This window comes from Agrilus planipennis, unplaced genomic scaffold (genome assembly GCF_000699045.2).
Source record: "Agrilus planipennis isolate EAB-ADULT unplaced genomic scaffold, Apla_2.0 scaffold20, whole genome shotgun sequence".
NCBI classification, from domain to species: Eukaryota; Metazoa; Arthropoda; class Insecta; order Coleoptera; family Buprestidae; genus Agrilus; species Agrilus planipennis.
Genome location: NW_020439516.1, coordinates 601,981 through 621,870, shown reverse-complemented (window position 1 = coordinate 621,870; position 19,890 = coordinate 601,981). Strand labels below are relative to the sequence as shown.

General features: G+C 36.9%; 1 protein-coding gene and 1 long non-coding RNA gene across 2 annotated transcripts in view; one reads left to right on the top strand and one right to left on the bottom strand.

The window, feature by feature from the left end:
- Positions 1–19,890, top strand: part of LOC108738475 — a 144,193-nt gene that overhangs the window by 83,875 nt on the left and 40,428 nt on the right. The window lies entirely within an intron of this gene.
- The window catches only part of LOC108738444, a 107,664-nt gene that overhangs the window by 81,361 nt on the left and 6,413 nt on the right, over positions 1–19,890 (bottom strand). The window contains exon 2 of the mRNA XM_018471857.1: positions 15,723–17,485. Within this exon, the coding sequence (XP_018327359.1) occupies positions 15,723–17,485 (1,763 nt within the window). The remainder of the gene's footprint in view (positions 1–15,722; positions 17,486–19,890) is intronic.

Here is a 19,890-nt window from a genome sequence, read left to right as displayed (position 1 = left end):
AATAATGTAGAAACATAACTTACCAAAAAAAAAAATAAACCTATTGCTTTTGTTTTATAGTTAGTTTTCACATTCACTGTCATCATGGGAATCTCTATCACTGTCACCAACATCAACAATTAGTTCTTCTGTTTGTCTGTCTGTTACTTGCTCACTGATCCCTATTTTTAAATATTTAATCTACGCCCCTGATAGGAATACTGAAGAATGAGGGCTGCAATCTTTATAGATATAGATACAGATATCGATATCATAATTCATGAGGTCGTCAGTCCTAAGACTGGTCAGACACGCACCTCCACTCTTTCCTATCCTCAGCTAATCTTCGCAATTCCCTAAAACTAGAACAACCCTCATCCTTAGCTATTTGCGAACAGTAATATAATCTAGGTCTGCCTCTACCTCTCCTACTCCCGTTTCTGCCTCTAATATGTCTCTGACTAGACCTTCATGCCTATTTTTTATAGAGTTCTCTGTTCTCCTATTCTTTCTAATGCCTCTTCATTTCTAACCGTCTCTATCCACCGTATCCTAATAATTCGCCTATAACACCACATTTCGAACGCTTCTAACCTGCCATCATTTAATTTGTGTAATACGTTTTGTTCGGGATCATAATGTGGTGGCTTCCCGTTACCGCTCCACATCTCAGTATTGTGCATCAGAGTGCTATACCAATCCTTGTGATCTCTGCGACCCTGAGTACTGAAAGAGCTGCTGCCCTCTTTCAAGGACTTGTCCTGGTTTGGTTCCTCTTTAACCCCCCCCCCCCTCATTATGGTTGAACCAATATTCCGGCTCCCTAAATCATCGAAACTCGCATGCCGATCCATCCACACTAGTTTATACAAGAACTTCGTCAAGGTTCAAGTCCCGTCGGATCGGAGGTGGTGATAGTAGATAAGTATTGACATTTAGTTGATATTAATTATGTAGCTCGAATGAGGCAATTTCGTCTTGGCGATGTGCTCGACAGTCTAGAGGTTTAGAAAATTGTTTAGGATTAGGAGGATAACGGGTTCCTCTGTTCTGGTCAAAGTTGGGCAAATGTTAATAATAATACTAATAATACTATTCCACAAATAATTTTTAATTTTTCTTCTGTCTTCATTTCGCCCGTCTCATATTTCTTACCACTGCTGACTACTGATCAAGTACCTAACATAGTTTCCCTTGAGGCACACCTTTTCAACTTAACTAATAGAATAATTAATTTAATATTGTGCAAAGTAATCAACTAATAAGTGAATTGTTAGATAACGTCCTTAATGGACAGGAAATACAAACGCTTGTAGAGTTTAAAAACTTCCTCAAATGTCACTTTCATTTAGAGTTGTTCTTATCGTAACTTTAGAAAGTAATTGAGCAGAGACAAAGTTGGTAATTGAATTTCAAAGAAATTTTATTTAATTTCAATTAAACTAAGGCGACGAAGCCCTTTTGACAATGTTTCACGTTCAATAAAATGCGAAGAAAGGTTTCCGAAAGGATAATTCATTATTAATTGCTGTTTCTTTTATGATATAGTATTGACATTTATTATTATTTTGGATTCATTACTTTGTTGAACATATTTTGATTAGTTAATTCATTTTGTGAATACAAAGGTTATGAATGAGGGGTTATTAGACGGGGTAGTAGAACAAAGGGTGCTAATGGATGTCAATAAAACTTTAAAAAAAACTGAAGGGGTATGGAAAACAGAGGATTTTATGGAAGTCAATAAGGAACAGGCGAGATAGGTTAGTAGGACACCTTCTCAGGCATGAAGGTCTAGTCAGAGACATATTAGAGGCAGAAACAGGAGTTAAGAGGGCTAGAGGTAGACCTAGATTAGATTACTGTTCGCAAATAGTTAAGGATGTGGGACGTTCTGGTTTTGGGGAAATGCAAAGATTAGCTCAGGATAGGAAAGAGTGGAGGTAAGTGTCCAATCAACCTTAGGACTGACTACCTTATGATAATGAGGATGAGAGAGAGACATGAAGTAGGGCTTAACCAGAAGTATAGAGGAGTTGAACTACACCTAGATTTGATTACTGTTTGGCATGATATATCTTGAATTTTTATAGCATTTATTCAATATAGTAGTGAATTAATTTTGAATTAATTTTACCCACTACAGATTATTCACTAATACATTTAGGTAATTTGATAATTGTATAAATATTTTATTCTTCTTACTTTTTGCTGTGTTTTAATTAAGTCATTTATTTTACTGCGTTTTTTATGCAAAATAGCTAAATTAAAGTGTTTCTTAAGGTACAGATATTTTTAAAAAATGTTTATGAAGTGGATGGATAATTCATCTGCAAACAAACATTAGACAGGATTTAATGAGACGTTCCTTCTTAGAAAGATTTATCGAAGTTGTTTCTCTTCTAACAAAATTTTGATGAGGTTTTTAAAAACATCTCGTGAATATGTAACAGATATTCAAAAGAACTTTAAAACCACCTGAGGCGTCATTTATACTCCTTTAGACTGTTTGTGTGGGTATGCATATTTACAAGAAACCGTTTTTCTTACCTTATCTTACTGAATTTCTTCAGTAATTTTTAGTTTAGTTCAATTACGAATTTACGTGGTAAAGAGCGCCTTAGGAACATTCTCATTCTAAAAGGAATTGTACGAGTCAGTAGCATTTATCCAGAATTGTCTGTCAACATCAACAATTGCCGATGAGGTTTCCTAGCCAAAGAACTTATATACGGTCAGAAATTTATTTAAAAGGATTCTTATACAGGATGCCAAGACCAGTTTAGGTTTTGTGCGTCGAACATTGAAACAAAAATAATTTAATTTATTGGTACCTTTTCTAGTCTAGCCAAGTTGATTTCATCGATTTAGCTACGTCGCTAACTTCACGCGTAAGCTTTGCTAGTTACACTATAAATGTAAATAAATATATATCTGATAAAAAATTGATAAATTGCATCCAACCTTTGTTTCAATAAACAGAGGTGTCTTGGTGACTAAATAATTGATGATTGCGCACTGTTAATATCATCATTATTAGGTCATCAGGACTAGTTGGTCATGCAACTTCATTTTTCCCTATCCTAAGTTACTTTATTTTCCTTAAAACTAGCACATCCCACATCATTAACTATTTCTGAACAGTAATCTAGTCTAAGTCTACCTCTACTCATAACTCTTTTTTCTGTTTCTAATATGTCTGTAACTGAAGAGAAGGTGTCCTACCAACATATCTGGCCTGCTCCTTATCAATTCCCATAGTGACGACCCCTGTTCTAATCATTCTAATACCTTCTCATTTCTAACCTTCTCTGAATTATATCCTTACTACTCCTTCCGTCCTGACTTATCTGACTTCCTAGATGCCTAAAATCAGCTACTTATTCTAAATTTTCGTCTCTTACCTTTATATTCGCTCTTACCCTAATTTTTCTTCCTTTGGATACCAGTATTTTTGCCTTACTTTTATTTATTTTCCTACAATACTGTTTTGTCAGTCATCATCATAAGGTCGTCAGTTCTAAGACTGGTTGGACATGTACTTCCACTCTTTCCTATCCTGAGCTAAACTTCGCATTTCCCTAAAACTAGAACAGCCCACATCCTTAACTATTTGCGAAGAGTAATCTAATCTAGGTCTACCTCTACCCCTCCTAACTCCTGTTTCTGCCTCTAATATGTCTCTGACTAGACCTTCATGCCTGAGAAGGTGTCCTACCAACCTATCTCGCCTATTTTTTATTGACTTCCATAGAGTCCTCTGTTCTCCTATTCTTTCCAATACCTCTTCATTTCTAACGTTTTCTACCCACGATATCCTCATCATCCGCCTATAACACTACATTTCGAACGCTTCCAACCTTTTTCTATTCCGCCGCGCCCACTGTCCATGTTTCGCACCCGTATAATGCCGTGCTCCAAAAATACACCTTTAACAATCTTTTTTGAATTTCTAAATTAACCGTTCGCGAGCATACAAGTGACTTCTTTTTATTAAAAGCGACACGACCCTGCGCTATCCTCTGCTTTATATCCCTACTACTCCTTCCAGTTTTGTCAGTACCGCTTCCATTTTCTTTAAAGCTATAGCTAAATTCTCTTTGCTAGATGCTAATACTGCTACATCATCTGCAAATCTGAGCGTACTAATCTTTTACCCCTCTATATCTATTCCTACAGTTGTCCTGTCTTTAATGGTGCTGATCGCGTCTTCGATGTATAGATTAAAAAGTAGCAGTAACAGTGTGAACCCTTGTCGGGCTCTCTTCCTAATATTTACTTTTCTACATTACTACTCAACTTCTATAACTACCTGTTGCTTTTTATACAAACTATGTACGATTCTTCCATCTCTGCATGTGATCCCTTCATTTTTAGGTATATTTAATATAAATATCTGAAATTAATATTCTTTTATCTGGGATCGAAAACAGGAAAACCCTTATCTATTTATGTTATCAAGAAACATTATATGAGTACATAAAAAAAGCTATTTAGGTATTGTTTACCATGTATTGTTAGAGGTTGTTGACTCGGTTGCTCGAATTATTTTTTCCATTTGTGTTTGCTAGATTGAAAGATTATCGTGCGTTTTTAAGAGATTTTCTAAAGATAACTAAACGATCCATTCGGGTGGGTATTAATTGTGTTTTTAGGTGGGGGCGAGCTATTGTGCCTGTGGGAACATATTTAGATTCGTCGCGGTGCGGTTTAATAATGGGATAGGGAGTAGAGAGGACCAGAAACGGGGAGAAGGGAATGAGAACGCAGAAAAGCAGACTAATTTATCAAAGAATAACGTGAAAAATCTATTGACAAAAACGAAAGATAAATTTCGTGTCGCTTTTAAAGGATTCTTAATCTGTCTCTTTACCCTGATAATGTAACGAACACTGTTAACACCGAGAGGGTCCCTGGTTAATAAAGAAGTGCTTTGATAATTTCCGTCCAAGAAAGTAATGATCACGTAGCATTAGTGATGGACTAAATTGGTCTTGGTTTTTATACTGGCAATACCAAGACAAAGACCGAACGAACAAGGCCAAGACCAAGATTTAATATGCAAGACTAATACTTAATATGCAAGACTAAGGTCAAATACGCAAGTCTAAATGAAAACCCATTTGGTCTTTGACTCAGTTTTGTTCTTAAAATGCAATAGCCAAATCGAAAACATGATGTTATAGTGTAGCGTGCGTGACTCTAACAGATGAAGGTGCTAAGCTTCAATCTATTTGTGAGACTGGAGCTGGACGATGAGATGAGAATGGTCTATTTGCTAGGCCAGTAGTCATGAAGAAGATGAGACTATTTGCGAGACTAATTTATTCAATAAATTTACATTATATTTAGAACAGAATAGTAAACAGTTACAGTTTACTTCAGTCCCTGAAGAAGGTAACTTTGTTACCGAAAAGTGCTTCGGACAACTACAGTGTCGTGCTTTGGCGTTGGGGTTTTGAGCTATTCTGTTTGTTCTACAACAACCGCCAAAGTTTTTCCAATCTTCGTATTTTATATTTACACTATTATTATTTATATGGATTAAATGCAAAATGTTTGTCAAGCAATTTGGTCCGAGTTCGATGGTAGACCTGCTTTTGGTCGATCGACAGCGGCGATAGAAATATTGAGTCACTTGAATACATCATCATCATAACGTCGTCAGTCCTAAGACTGTTTTGACACGTACCTCCACTCTTTCCTATCCTGAGCTAAACTTCGCATTTCCTTAAAACCAGAACAACCCACTATTTGCGAATAGTAATCTAACCTAGGTCTACCTCTACCCCTCCTAACTCCTGTTTCTGCCTCCAATATGTCTCTGACTAGATCTTCATGCCTGAGAAGGTGTCCTACCAATCTATCTCGCCTATTTTTATTGACTTCCATAGAGTCCTCTGTTCTCCTATTCTTTCTAATACCTCTTCATTTCTAACCTTTTCTACCCATGTTATCCTCATCATTCTCCTACAACACCACACTTCGAAGGCTTCTAAGCTTTTCTTTTCGCCGCGCTCCAAATATACACCTTTAACAATCTTTTTCGAATTTCTAAATTAACCGTTCGCGAGCATAGAACTTCTTTTTATTAAAGGCGATACGACCTTGCACCATCCTCTGCTTTATGTCGCTACTACTCCTTCCGTCCTGACTTCTCTGATTTCCTAGATATCTGAAATCAGCCACTTCTTCTAATTTTTCGTCTCTATCCAGAAACAGAATTCTGTTATTTGGCCCAACAGATAATTTGAGATTAAGCCTCGAATTATAGCAAAACAGTCCTTAATCGTTCACTGTTTTGTTAGTGGCAGATTTGCAATTGATTAATTATCATCAGTACTTAAGATCATGGCACGGGGTAAACCCTTATCTAATGGTTTACGCCCTTGCTTTGATGAGAGTTGAATACTTATTCTAGTGTTCTTGTAAAGTGACAGTTCCCAAGCAAACTACTCATTCTGATTTTTTTTTTTAAGTTTTTGATAAACATGTGAGTTCCTTGAAATTGTCATAGATAGGTAATCTAAATCTATAAATGCTTAAATTTTATCTAGTTTTTAGAGGGAGTTATAGAATACGTCAGATAACACTGTTACAACTGACAACAATTAAACGTCAAATAGTGTTTCTGAATTGTAAAGTTAATTGCTCGTTACACAACGGGGATGGTTTACAGGCTGCTGTAACAGCCTATTTTCCAACTAATCAGACTAAATTACTTTCAAGTTGACACTTGGAACATCATGGGGTTAATTTGAAATGGAAAATTACAATTTGCAGTAAAGATTCTTGGAAATTCTATTTCAAAACAGCCATTTTTCATATTTTATTTGTATATTTTTATAAGCTATTATTTGATAACCCATTAAACGAGTGAGTTATGTTAGTAGTAAATTAATGTCCCACAAATCGAGTAAACTGCCCCAAATCCGATAATTTTAAATTTAATATCAGCATCAATTTCATCATAAACGGCCATTTTCTAACTCAAAGTCAAAAACATGCATATCTGCGGGCCTGAATTGGGATTTCCAATTATATTAATAATGCGTATCTATATTTATATATATATATATGCCTATTAATCGTGCAAAACTAATTACTATTTGTAAAACATTTGGAGTAATTGCAAATTAAATAAGTGAATACGGTGCATTTACAAAGCTTGTGGTGGGGGTCTATAAATGTGGTACAGTAATACCTGAACAATGTTGACTTCCACATTTTTAAAATCTTGATTGTCAAAAGATATATATATACGTTTGTTGAAAAGTTTAGGGAATACCGTACGTTCTTATTGTCTCAAAAATGAAACATTTGAATGTTTGATTCCAACCAGCTATAGTTGGGCATTTAAAATTGGCATAGTTCGCAATAAAATTTAAGGGAATAACATTACACCAATTAATGTACAACAGACAGAGATGATCAGACTTTAAAGAAAGTTCAACATTCTCAGGAATTTAGGAAACCACCCTAGACAAAAATTTTCAGTCTCACTCCAGTCTCTCAGAGTCCTTCAGCGTCTCTGAGAGCATCTCTCAAAGTCTTTCACAGTCTCTTAGTTATTACCTAGGTGTTTTTATGGATCTCCCACAGTCTCTGTATGAGAGAGTCGAACGATAAAATTGTTAAGTCAGAGATTCGAGTCTCTCACTGAGAGACTTAATGAATAAAACTGAAAAATTGAGAGAGTCGAGTCTCTCGTAGAAAGACTGAAATCTCTGAAATATGTTGAAATTTTAACCATGTCTATCGAGACACCAGTTATTGAGAGATTCGAGTCTCTCGTTCAGAGACTGGATACGAAATAACGATCTCTCTATGAGAGACTCGAGTCTCTCGTTCAGAGACGCTAAACATACACCAGAGAGACTCGATGAGAGACGGAGACTCGAGTCTCGCTTTCAGAGACTCTGAGAGACTGAACATTTTTATCTCGGGCAAAGACGATTTTTTAAAGATATAATTGCAACCGGGCGGTTATAAAGTCGACCCTTATCTTTTGTGTACTTAACCTACCTCTAGCCGCTGCACCGCTTGTTACTATTCGGGTATCTCTTTTCGCTTTGTCTCTACTCCTCATGAAGCATTTCCTAACTTAACTAGGGCGTATGCAAAACGCAGCAAATGATTACAGTACCAAGTGGAAGAAAAAAAGGGATAGTCCATTCTCCCAGATAAATAATTTATTGTGGACATTGCAATTTTCATTGTCCCAACTATATAAACGTCGGTGGCGATTAGCCCCCTCCAGAAGAGGGGCTACAGAGATGGACTACAGACTCCTTTTAAGAATCGTGAGAATGAATAGGTGGGGGTTGGAGTAAGAAAGATGAGACGGAACAAATAAAGACAGAAGAAAGTGGAATATAACTGCTCCAGCATTTGCCTAAGTGGTCTAAGGAAACAATAGAAACACTTGGACCAGGGCAGATGAACCCGGAATTAAACCGCTGTCTGTGGTTATGTTTTGGGGAAGCTGGGTTAAAAAAGCCTTTTGTTTTTCTAGACCATGTTATAACCATGTATTTCCCCTTTTTGAGCTTCTATTTAGGATATACTTAGATTTATGTATACCAGAAATTATAGCTTCGAGGTTAAGAGAAGACTTCAAAATATTGATACATCACGGCATTTCTTTCAATTTTACTTTCTAACGCAGTTGAAGGTATGTTTATTATATTATTGAGCATCTACAATTGGTAGAGCAAAACAATATCTTCCTTGATGTACACAAGTATGGTAAAAGGGGATGAAGTAGCCATACAAACGGAGCGGGCAACAACAAAAGTAGAACAATATGAAGCTTTTATCGAATGTCATGTTTATTTTCTCTCATGAGATTTTGTTGTTGTGAAATGTTAATTCGCATGGGAACAGCAGGGTCGCTGTTGGTGGAAAAACAGAAGTCATTGTTCCGGAAATCTTTCGATCATTCCCATTTCCTGATGTGGGTGCGTGGATAATGCATTATTGTCCATTTAAACTTCAAGTTCTACAGGCACAGGAATTTCATTGATTGAATTTGAACTTAACTTTTATTAATTGTTAACATTCGTGTGGGGGAGTGTTTATAGAAAGATCAGTAAGTTGAGACTTTGAAGTTCATAATTTTGATGCATTAGAGTAATTTGCTATGTTGTCAACAATTAGCAATCAAAACAACTTAAACTTAATTATTTTTGGACTGGGTTTAACGAAATATTTTTACGATTTAGTCAATAACACTTGATTAATTAATAATGAATTCCAGGGAGGTATTTAAATACATAATTCGAATTTAAAATGCTCTAATTTCATTGTGATTACTTCTCCCGTGTTTCAATCGTAATTCTGAGAGTCTGACATCCATCTGCATACATACATATACATAGATGTAGCTAGAGTTTGATCAGAGTTTAAATCTTCCCTACACGAGTAGCTTTTATTGGGTGAAAAGTATCTAATCAGTGTATACCTATTTCGGATGCAAGAGAAAATCGCCGACGTGGAAATAGCTAGAAGGGTTTGAATTATTAAGGTTCTCGTTTGAAAACAGAGATAGGGATATCTAACAGATTACAAGACTATATAGCAGTACGAGAAAAGTCGAAGGAATTTGCAACAGCGATGTAAATATTTGATTGAGTCGAAATTCAGTTTTAATTGAAATTAAACGACTCGATTGAAAATATTTTACGACTAAGTAGATTTTTACAATTCGTACTCTCAGCAGAGAGTTTAGGGGTTTTAGTTGCTTTCAGTATGGATTATTATTTGTGAAAAACAACAACGATGTAAACATATTTTTGAAACAGACACTTCACTTACAGCTGATGAAGAAGACTTCGAAAAAATAAGATCAAAAATGACAGAATATCAGACAAATGATATTGATATCGTTATCCATTGATATTTGCTGTTACTAGTTATACAAGGTCGCTTCTGGAACTGAGGAGTTCTTACCATTCATTGGCTAGTCATCCTCAGTCCCAGAAGAGACTGTTTAACTCCTACTGCTATCTTCAGCATTTATAAATAATGTATGAGGAGGTCCTTATAATTAAGTGGGATAATTGCCTGTTGCTTGATATTATATCATCCAACTTTTACGGAATAACTTCGGATTAGTCGATGGATAAGTTCAAAAATTGTAATACAATCTATTGAAATTCTGATAAGTTAGGTACTGATGCAGAATTAAATGTTTTTTAAAAGAATGATAAATCTTTTGTCATGGAATATTGAAACATGCCCACAAGAAGGACTTAAATAATTTAAATTCGTTTGGTAGCGAAGTAAGTAATAAAAATTGATTGTACAAAAACAATAAGGATTTAAATGCCTATCACGTGTAAGTATAAGCTACGTCCAAAATTTAGTTCGACACGTAGTTGACTTTCTAAGGCCTTATCAAATACCACTAACTGCTAAAGTTAGTTATAAATAGTTGTAGATGGCGATATCCTGCCGGTTACTTGATGCATGAGCAAATTTTGATTTGGTGATGCATAAGGTGGACTAATGACAGTTAATAGTTTCAGAAGCCCTTAAAATTGATTTAATACACAAGAAAATAAGATGTGGGAATATTTAGTAGACGCGTCTCATCATTTTTAAGGACAAATATTTACACTTAGTTTCGAAAGAATCACAAACAGAGCTGGCCAAATTACCGCCTATAAAAATTATGCATGATGTGTTAAAAGTCCAGCAACGGATCAAAGTAGGTTATTCTTTCTTGTAAACTCCGCCGTTCAAAAATAAATATTTCAGTAGATTCTAGCAAAGTGAATATCTCAGTGCGAGAGAAAACGAGATAAAGTACATCGTTAAATAAAAATTTCAGTGGCTCATTTGCGGTTTGAAACTATAAACACGTTTTAAAAGTTTTTAAAAACCTCTTTCAGCAATGTTGCCAACAGTCGTAACTAACATTTACCAAATGCTACAGCTGTTACGAGCTCATTTTCGTTCAAGGAAGAAGTAATATTGTATTTGTAGAATCATTTCCAAATTTATTGAGAATTTTAGAACAATTGACAGTAGCAACAATTTTGTCTCTTTAATTTAAGGTTCTTAGATCTATGTAGTAAGACGTAAAATTGTCATTGTTGCTCTTGTCGCCCAGGTTCGATTCTCGGCGGGGGCATGACAGCAGCAACAATTTTTTTTCATTAATTTGAGATTATCTATAGTGGTAATTTTAATACAAATTTATTGATATTCTCTTTAAAAATAGATGTTTTAAAAATGAAATAGAATTAAGAAAACCGCTGTATGTTTACAAACTTTGTTCCACCTCACGCTGCAGAGGAGTATCATTTGATCAGAGTTTCTTAAAAAAATATAACTTAGTTTCTAAGAAATTCTGATCTGAAGCTTCTGTGAGGTGACATGTGCTATCGAAAAAGTTTATGAATATATAGTGGTTTTCTTGATTCCATTATTATATCCACTTGTCACGTAAACAGAAACCGAATCTTAATATTTGGTTACTAAAAACACAACAGTTAATATCTTTTTTCACTTTTATCTTTACTCGTTGATAATATTGTGTGCAACATTTTGGTTTTAAGAATTGAAAATTGTATTCAAACAAGGCAGTTATGTATTCATTATTATAAAAGATTTTGCTTGACAGAACACGTTTTGTTGTGGCCCAAAATAAGAATTACTCTTAAGACACTTTGACGTTTTTCATACTGCATCTGACAGCTACTTTTCTTTCCATGTCGTAGCTGATAAGCTCGATATTTTGAATCTCTTTAAGTATACCAAAACCTTAAAAAAAAAATTCTCAGACGTTCTACGGAGAAGGGGCAAAAATCGCCACAATTTCACAATAAATGTGTTACATTCTCTGAAAATTTCGAAAGGATATTCTGAAAGGATTGCAGCTCAAAGTACAAATCATTCTGCTTATGGCATCATTAAATAGCCGACGGAGCGCATTTTATATTTCTAGAAATTTACTGATTTCATGTAGATATACAGTATAGGCTAATTGAGAACCGAACATATTCTACTGTATATACTGTACTTTTGAAAAATACCTTGAACCATTATTTCACATAAATAATACAAGAATTTATGTCCAATAAAATAATTTAAAGCTTTTGACGAGTGTTACGCTTTTGAGAGTTCTGTTAGTTTAAGAGTTTTCAATGAAACATCTGATACTTTCAGATAAACGTGGAAGAAAAAGCATAATCCACAAGGTCGCCAAATCATGCATTTTTGTTCAGTAAACATTTAACCTAATCCCTATATTTCTTAATTAAAATTTGATTTGCAATCTTTTACATGAGTCTACATTGTTTCGGTTATTTCTTCTCACTTTTCTCTTTGCTACTTTCTACTTTTTCTTTTTTCTGTCACTCAAAGTTGTTAATAATAGATAATCATATAAGTCAAACGTTTATATCTGCGAGAATTGACGAGAAAGTAAAAAGAAAAAAAAGACAATAACGGATTTCGACGTGTTGAGACACCTATATTATAGAAGACAAATAGTGGAATACCTATTCCTAGATAACAAGCTTATGATAAATATACATCATCAATCACAACATGCAATTTGACGAATGTGCTTGAGAATTGAAAACGAATTGGTGGCAACAGAACCGTAACAAAAAAATTATAATTAATCAGCAACAGAAAGCATCCAAAACAAAAGCGAATCATTATTGTTTTTTTATTATTTGGAAGCAGATGGCGTATTTTACCTGAATCAAGTCATGCCACAGACCAGTTGTTAGAGCGGTTCGTTTAGCACATAAACAAACATGGATGGAGCAGCAACAGATGATCTGGGAAATCTGACGTTTCTGCACGATATGGTGCGAACACAACTAACAATATCTCTTACTACATTTAGTATTGTTTTATCTATTGTATCTATAGCAGTCTATATTCCAGAACAGAGAGAATAAGAGAGTGAGAAAAACAAGGGGAAGAGTAACTGGTACAACAATCCACTTGTTTCTTTAGTCTGTTTTGACCGGTGAGTGGCTGAAACTTATGGATGAATAATAATAAGGGAAGGTGATGCACTTAAAAGTGCCTGAAACGTCGACGTGCACGTGTCTTGGAGTTCGCGATGCCACTGATTCTAAATCGCGCCGTTACACCCCCGATCGATCAAACAGGAATATTCCTACTACGTCGACGACGTCGGACGGCAACGGGCCAGGAGCAGGAGCGGGCGACCGACGCGACGCCGAGGACGACGCCACGACGCGCACGGGTCGCCAACTCAACACAACACTAACGCTCATTCTGTTTACACACGATCTCCAGGATTATCATCATCATCATCATCATAATTGTCATATCAATGCGACCTGTTAAATGGACAACTGCGTTTTTACAGCTACACTAAGATCCTCAAGGACAATCGCGATCCCAGGACTCCTGAACACAATCAAAAATAGATCTCGTATCCTAAGATATGTACTCTGCATGTTAGGTTATGTGAAACCATAAAGAAGAAGCTGAAGATATTGGTGTTAGTCATATATGGTAGATGGGTGGAAAATTGGACTCTGAACATAAGTTGCCATAAGGACGGGAAGAAAGCTAGTTAGAACCTTCTTGTGTCGGCTAATAAACACTACAGTTATCGTGGGTCTATTTGTCTATCTTTTATGAAGAATTAGAATGCAATCTAATGACAAACGAGTAATTGATTGCCTAAACATTTACCTTTTATAAAATAAGGTTTTCACTACGCCCGGAGTGTAATCTATTAACTCTTTTGTCAGTTCACTCTAACGAGTCCCATGAGACTTACTCAGGTAACTCAAAGTGAAAATGGTAAGACAGGTTTCCTGTAACAAGATTAATGTGCCAGGGCAAAACATTTTCACTTGATTGCAGCTAACCTCTACAATAACTGACAATAACTTTCCTTGGCTTCACCAATTGGAACTTGGGGACTACATTGAACTATATAATTTATTTTCATTTCAAAGGTGTTTGAGGATATAGTTATTCGGATATTCAGATACTTGAGATTATGAATATCTTTTCTTCACCAGCTTTCTAAAGCGAATGAAAATAGTAATGTAACCTCTGCAATTACTTTTAATTTGATATAATAACTCTTACTGATTGTTCTAAAAATCTACCCGCATTCCGAGATGATTATTGTTTATCCCTTTCCATAGTAAATAGGATATGCTACTTTGATATTCAATAGATTGAAGTGTATCAAACACTTGAAATGTTTCTAACCATTACAGTGCGAGGGATCCTTTAGAAAATGTGCATCGCGTTAGACATGAAGATCGGCTTCGAAATGTTATCGGAACTTGCACATTTGCTGGACAAGGGTCTCTTTCATAACCCAAGAGAGACCATTAATAAATGGCAAACTACACATACCTATGCATATTATGGTCTATGAAAAGGCTACTGGTGGAATACGTGAGTGACGATGAGAGGCAAAGGGAGGTAAAGTGGATTGGGATGAAACTGATATTCATATCTTGTAAAATCTGTATGGGCAGTAAAATGCCAAGATAGCGCCGGATATATAAGGATAAATGGCACCGTTATGGATATGCTATAATATCTGTTATGCAAAAGGTACTTACTAAATGATGGACTAAAGTATGATTCGTTATGTTACGAGGAAAAGTGATTGAGTTTCAGGATAGAAGTTCAAGAGTTAGAAAAGGTGAGTAATCACTGGCTAATGTGGATCAGACAATCAAGCATGGTGATAAAACAAAGTCGAAATTGGATATATAGAAAAAAGAACAAGAACAGAATTGGTTAGATATCTACATGAGTTTAGAAACTCCGTTTGCTTTCTGAATTTATCGACATTAAGCCAGATCTTTATACGTCTAATCGTAAAGTTTCCCATGATCTCTTCAACATCGATCGTCATATTTTTCTTTTCTTTTTCGATACAATAAACCGGCATTCTTATCGTTGTTGAAATCATTGTTTTAACAATGTCGTTGAGTTGCATCAACCACACTGTTGCATTTTTTCGCGTATATCATAACCTGATGGATATTCAATAGTACATTTTTTGAATATGCGTCTCGTAAATTTTTATGTAAACATGTACATTACATTAGCGACTTTTACGCAATAATAAAATTAGCCATTAATGATGGCGTTACTTCGAAAGTCATAAAAACCTTTTGTTGTGTTCAGCTTCATAAATGTTCTTCTGTAATGGATTTATTCGGTTCTAATTAAAACTTGGTGGTGATGACATTTTGTAAAGGAAACGGGTTTTCGAAATAAAAACGCCCTTTGCGCGCGAACGAAAGCGCCCCAAATTATGGAAGATATATTTTTTTATTTTCAAAACTTTTCCGGCTTTTGACCGTAGAGTAATAAAAATAATTTATGATGTCTCATAGTAACTTTGTACGTTAATGTTGAATGTAGAAATTTACTTAACTGTGCCACCCTTAAATGTTGCTAAGGTGGTATGTTATTGGTGGTTTTAGTACCCCCTTTTCTTTAATATCGTTACAAAGACCATAATGGTACGCTGTCCTTAAAATTAAAACGTAAAATTTAATTAATAATTAAACAACACAATTTGAAGTTTTTTCCATTCTTTAGTAAAAACAACTGGGAACACTTAAAAGCTTTACATGCATGATGTCATCAGGGGTTTTCCGTTGAACCCTTGGAATGGAAATTGGGGTGCGAGATATCCCCGAAACAGGCGACGATTAAACAACTGTTTGTGTTAACATCAAACCCAAAATCAAAAGAAAACCTACCTGTTTGCGTACTTGAATCAAAGAACGTACTTGTAGTCTCAACAGTCATGGACGCAACCGTCCCGTCCAATATTTGGGTGGCGGAATCACGTCGTCCTCGATGCCGGGTGCAGTCGTCGCTCTGGGAACTTTGTCTTCTGAAATTTCTGCAGCGGATCATCTCTTCCGTGGTCGACTGGCGACGAAAACCTCGTGCGATCAGTATTTCTTCAGTGGTGGATTGTCTTCGAATAGTTGGGCGATACGGTTCAGGTGGAGGCGGCACCACGCTTTTGTTACAAGGGCTGGGATCTCTGGAGGAACAACTGGAAGAATCGGGTGACCGGTGACTTCTGCGTCTTCCTGCCACACTGGTTGATTGTCTTCTCAATCGTCCTCGTCGATGACGTCTCGGGCTGAGTTCCCTTTCGCCCGAACGGTCCGGACTCAGATGTGACCTGGAATCTCTTCGACTTCTGGAAGCTGAATCTGGGCTAAGACTGTCCCTTCTAGCTTTCCGACCGCTTTCAGGATCTACGTCTGGGCTGAGCGCTCCAGGTTGCGAACCTCTTCTGCTCGTGGCTCCTGGAAGACAACTTTCATCGTAGGTGGTGCTCTGGCGCTGAAGACGAGACAATCTTATGGATGATCTTTCAGGGCTGGCGTGGTTCCGAGAGTCTCTGCGGGACATTCTGCCACACTGAGTTGTTGAGTCTCTCCTCGTGGAAAGCAAGGGGTGAGTAGGAGTAGTGGCTTGTACAGTGGGGGATGTAGCGGGAGGGGTTACGCTGGAAGTGATAATGGTGGGGGTGACTTGGAGTTCAGCTGGTGCAGATGGTGATCTCTCTTGACGAGGAGATACAAGTTCCGATTTTGCAACTGGCAGGAGGACATCCGTTTTACTTGTGCCGGAGCATTGTCCAGAATCGGAAGCCGTGGAAGAAGTAGACGGTCTCTGATCTTGTCTGTAATATGTAACAGATTCGGTCATCGGTTTAGATTCTTTATGTTTTTTATGGGTGGCAACGATTTTAGGAGGTGGTGGAGTGTAATTAGTGGAAGCAGAATCTCGGCGTCCACTTCTGCCTGAACTCTCGCCCGAACCTCTTCTGGATGCCCCTCTCGAATGTGTGATGGAGTCTCGACGTCCTCCTCCTCCTGATTCTCCCGAATCTCTCCGGGTAGTAACAATAGTTGTAGTGGTGGTTGTGGCAGGTGTCATTATGGTATTGGTAGCAGTAGACTCTCTACGACCCCATAATTTGGCAACTTCCGAACGGAAGTCGGATATGGCGGTAGTATGAGAGTCTCGGCGAAATTTCGAACCTAAGCTTTTTATGCCAGAGTCAGCGCTAGATTCGCGACGTTTTCTGGTGCTTATGCTAGGTGTAGGACCTGCTGTTTCGGTGGTGGTGGATTGTCTGCCCCATGGTAAACTTCGGGCAAGATCTGCCAGAGTCTCTCGTCTGTTGAGGGGTGCTTTCTGACGCATCTTTGTAGAACCACCCCATTCCCTTAGAATATCTGTAAGTTGAGCTAACGAGGAACGTCTCCTGCGAGTGGTGCTTCCTACTGGTGGTGACGCTTCTTGTAAATCCGTCGGTGGTGATATGCTGCATATCTGGGTTGATGAATCTCTTCGACCTCCCAGTCGTTGACGAATGGTTGATTCTTCCAGTTGTTCGCGCACCAGGTCGTCCCAGCCATTGCCCCCCTGCCATACTAAACCCACTTGATGGGAGAGGATCGGAAGGTTGCAGACGAAACAGATCGCTGTCATCGTCCTAAAAGAAAATACTCAAATTAGAAATGCATAGTAGGTATTGAAACTCAAAAAATATTGGCAAATTGCTGTGCATATGCGATGAACTTGCTGAAGTAGTTTGTTTAGCGTGCTGCATAGAAGTGTTGTACACATTCTTGTTATTGCTAGTTTATGTTTGAAGAGAATTTTGACTAATATCAGCTACTTGATTTGTAAAGTTTATAGTAAATCTTGAAAGCTCTCTTCAAAGAAAAACCATAGTGGAAGGGTTAGAAGGGATTGAGACTGAGAAGAAATGAAAAGTTCTAATAAATACGGCCGCAAAAGCCCTTATTTCTATAATATATGTAAATTGGATCATGTATCATGGGTCTATCATGCAATAGATGACGCCGCGAGGAGGCTGATGATGGGCTTGTATTGGTGAAACTGTTGCAGTACCGGCGGCAGTGCGTTGGCTTGTAAGCGGTTGCGCAGGTGGCGCTGCTGGTGCCGATGGTCATGCTTTGAAAGCTGCTGCGGACGAAGCGTGGTGTAGCTGAGCTTTCGGACCTGTAGTGGCGCAGGCGCGGCGCCGGCAACTGCGCCATGTCTCATTCTGTCAGGCGCAATTTTTCCAGACCACGGCGCGATAAATGACTCTCGCACTCACGAGTTTCTTCTTGATATGCTATCGCTGTCTACTCAATCTTCTGTTTCAACACGATCGGCGGACGAACTAAGGGAAGTAGAAGGACGCTGGTGGTTGCCTGCCTGTTGGATTATTCTGCCTTCAATCCGAAGTTTTCGACACTCATTCGCCGCTTCTTTCTAACAATTACAATTTAAATTACGATTTATCTGAATCGATATATGAATGTTTGTAGATATTGCTAGTAGTAATTAAAACGCATTTCCTAAAGACTTCCCAAGAAGACAGTTCCCTACTTTCTGAATTTCTGTTCATTTGTTCCCCATTTATTGAGATTTGGTTTTTTCGTTGAATTTTAATGTATTGTATTTGGATGTTTACGATGAATTTTCTGGAACTGAAATTCCCTACTTTAAATGCAATTTAGTTGTAGATATGACATGTACCTGCTGGCTTATATCGTTTGTAACGCTTTCTCGTCCGGAATCAATGAAAAAGCTTTCAGCGCAACAACGTGCTGCTTTCAACAAAACCGAATGAATATTCATCGGACGAGGACCAACAATGTTGCTTAGGCATTGAGCGACAGCTCATCAGAGTGCCCCGTCGCTAAAATGAGTTTTTCGATCATTTACTTCGATATCGAGAAGTAATGATGTAGCGAAAATACATTCCTGTCGATGTTTATGTAAATTTATATATATGACGATTTTAAACACTTTTTAATTGGACTATGAAATGTAGAAAGATTTTCGGATTGTAAACGATTTACTACAAAAAACGAATTCAATTGGCGGGTCAAAGATGCTTTTAATTTTTGTGAAAATACTTAGCAAAGCTTAATAACAAAATTGCCAGTTTCCCAAAAATTCCTGTTTCTGTAAAGTTAACCAATTTATCATCATATGTCTTATAACAGACCTGTTAAGGTGATATTACCTATTTCACCTTGGCTAATAAAATTGCTTTCTTTTTTCTAGACAATCTATTCCCTCTTTTTCTCTATCTTCCTGCTAATTTTTTTTTTTGAGGTTTATTCCTGGAATATACGTGGACCAAAACAGTTCATTCAGCAATAAACTTATTTTCGTTTGAAATAACAAACTACAATACATATTTCTGCTGTGTGTGTAGGAATACTAAATAGATTTATCTTTATTCTCCCTGTGTATCCAATATTTCACGAAAACAAATTCAGGAAATAAAAAACACTTTCCGGAATGATGAAACATTTGTTACTGTATATGTGCCTCAAATTTTACTTAATAACATTTTTTTATAATATATAAAGTCAATGCCATATGATACAAAAACCACATCGTTATCTCTGAATTTCTTTCAAATCGTTACAAAAAAAAGCTGTCATCTAAGATCGTTCGAATAAGATAGTAGAAGAACATCGCCAGAGGCCTCACGAACAATTAATTGAAATATTGTGTTGTATGGCAGTCGTTCGTTTTATATCGCGGGGATTTTATTGTGTTTTAATATTAAAAGTGAAAATCGTTGTCTCGAGTGTGTTAAAACAACATTCTTCTTTCAAGTATTTGTGGAAGTGTACCAACTGACAGCTCAGTACTGTATGAAAATAAATAAAAGTAAAACTAAAATACTGGTATGCAAGGGAAGAAAAAGTAGGGAAAGGGCGAATATAAAGATATGAGACGAAAAATTATAAGAAGTGGCTGATTTTAGATACCTAGAAAGTCAGATAAGTCAGGATGGAAGGAGTAGTAGGGATATAAAGCAGAGGATAGCGCAGGGTCGTGTCGCCTTTAATAAAAAGAAGTCAC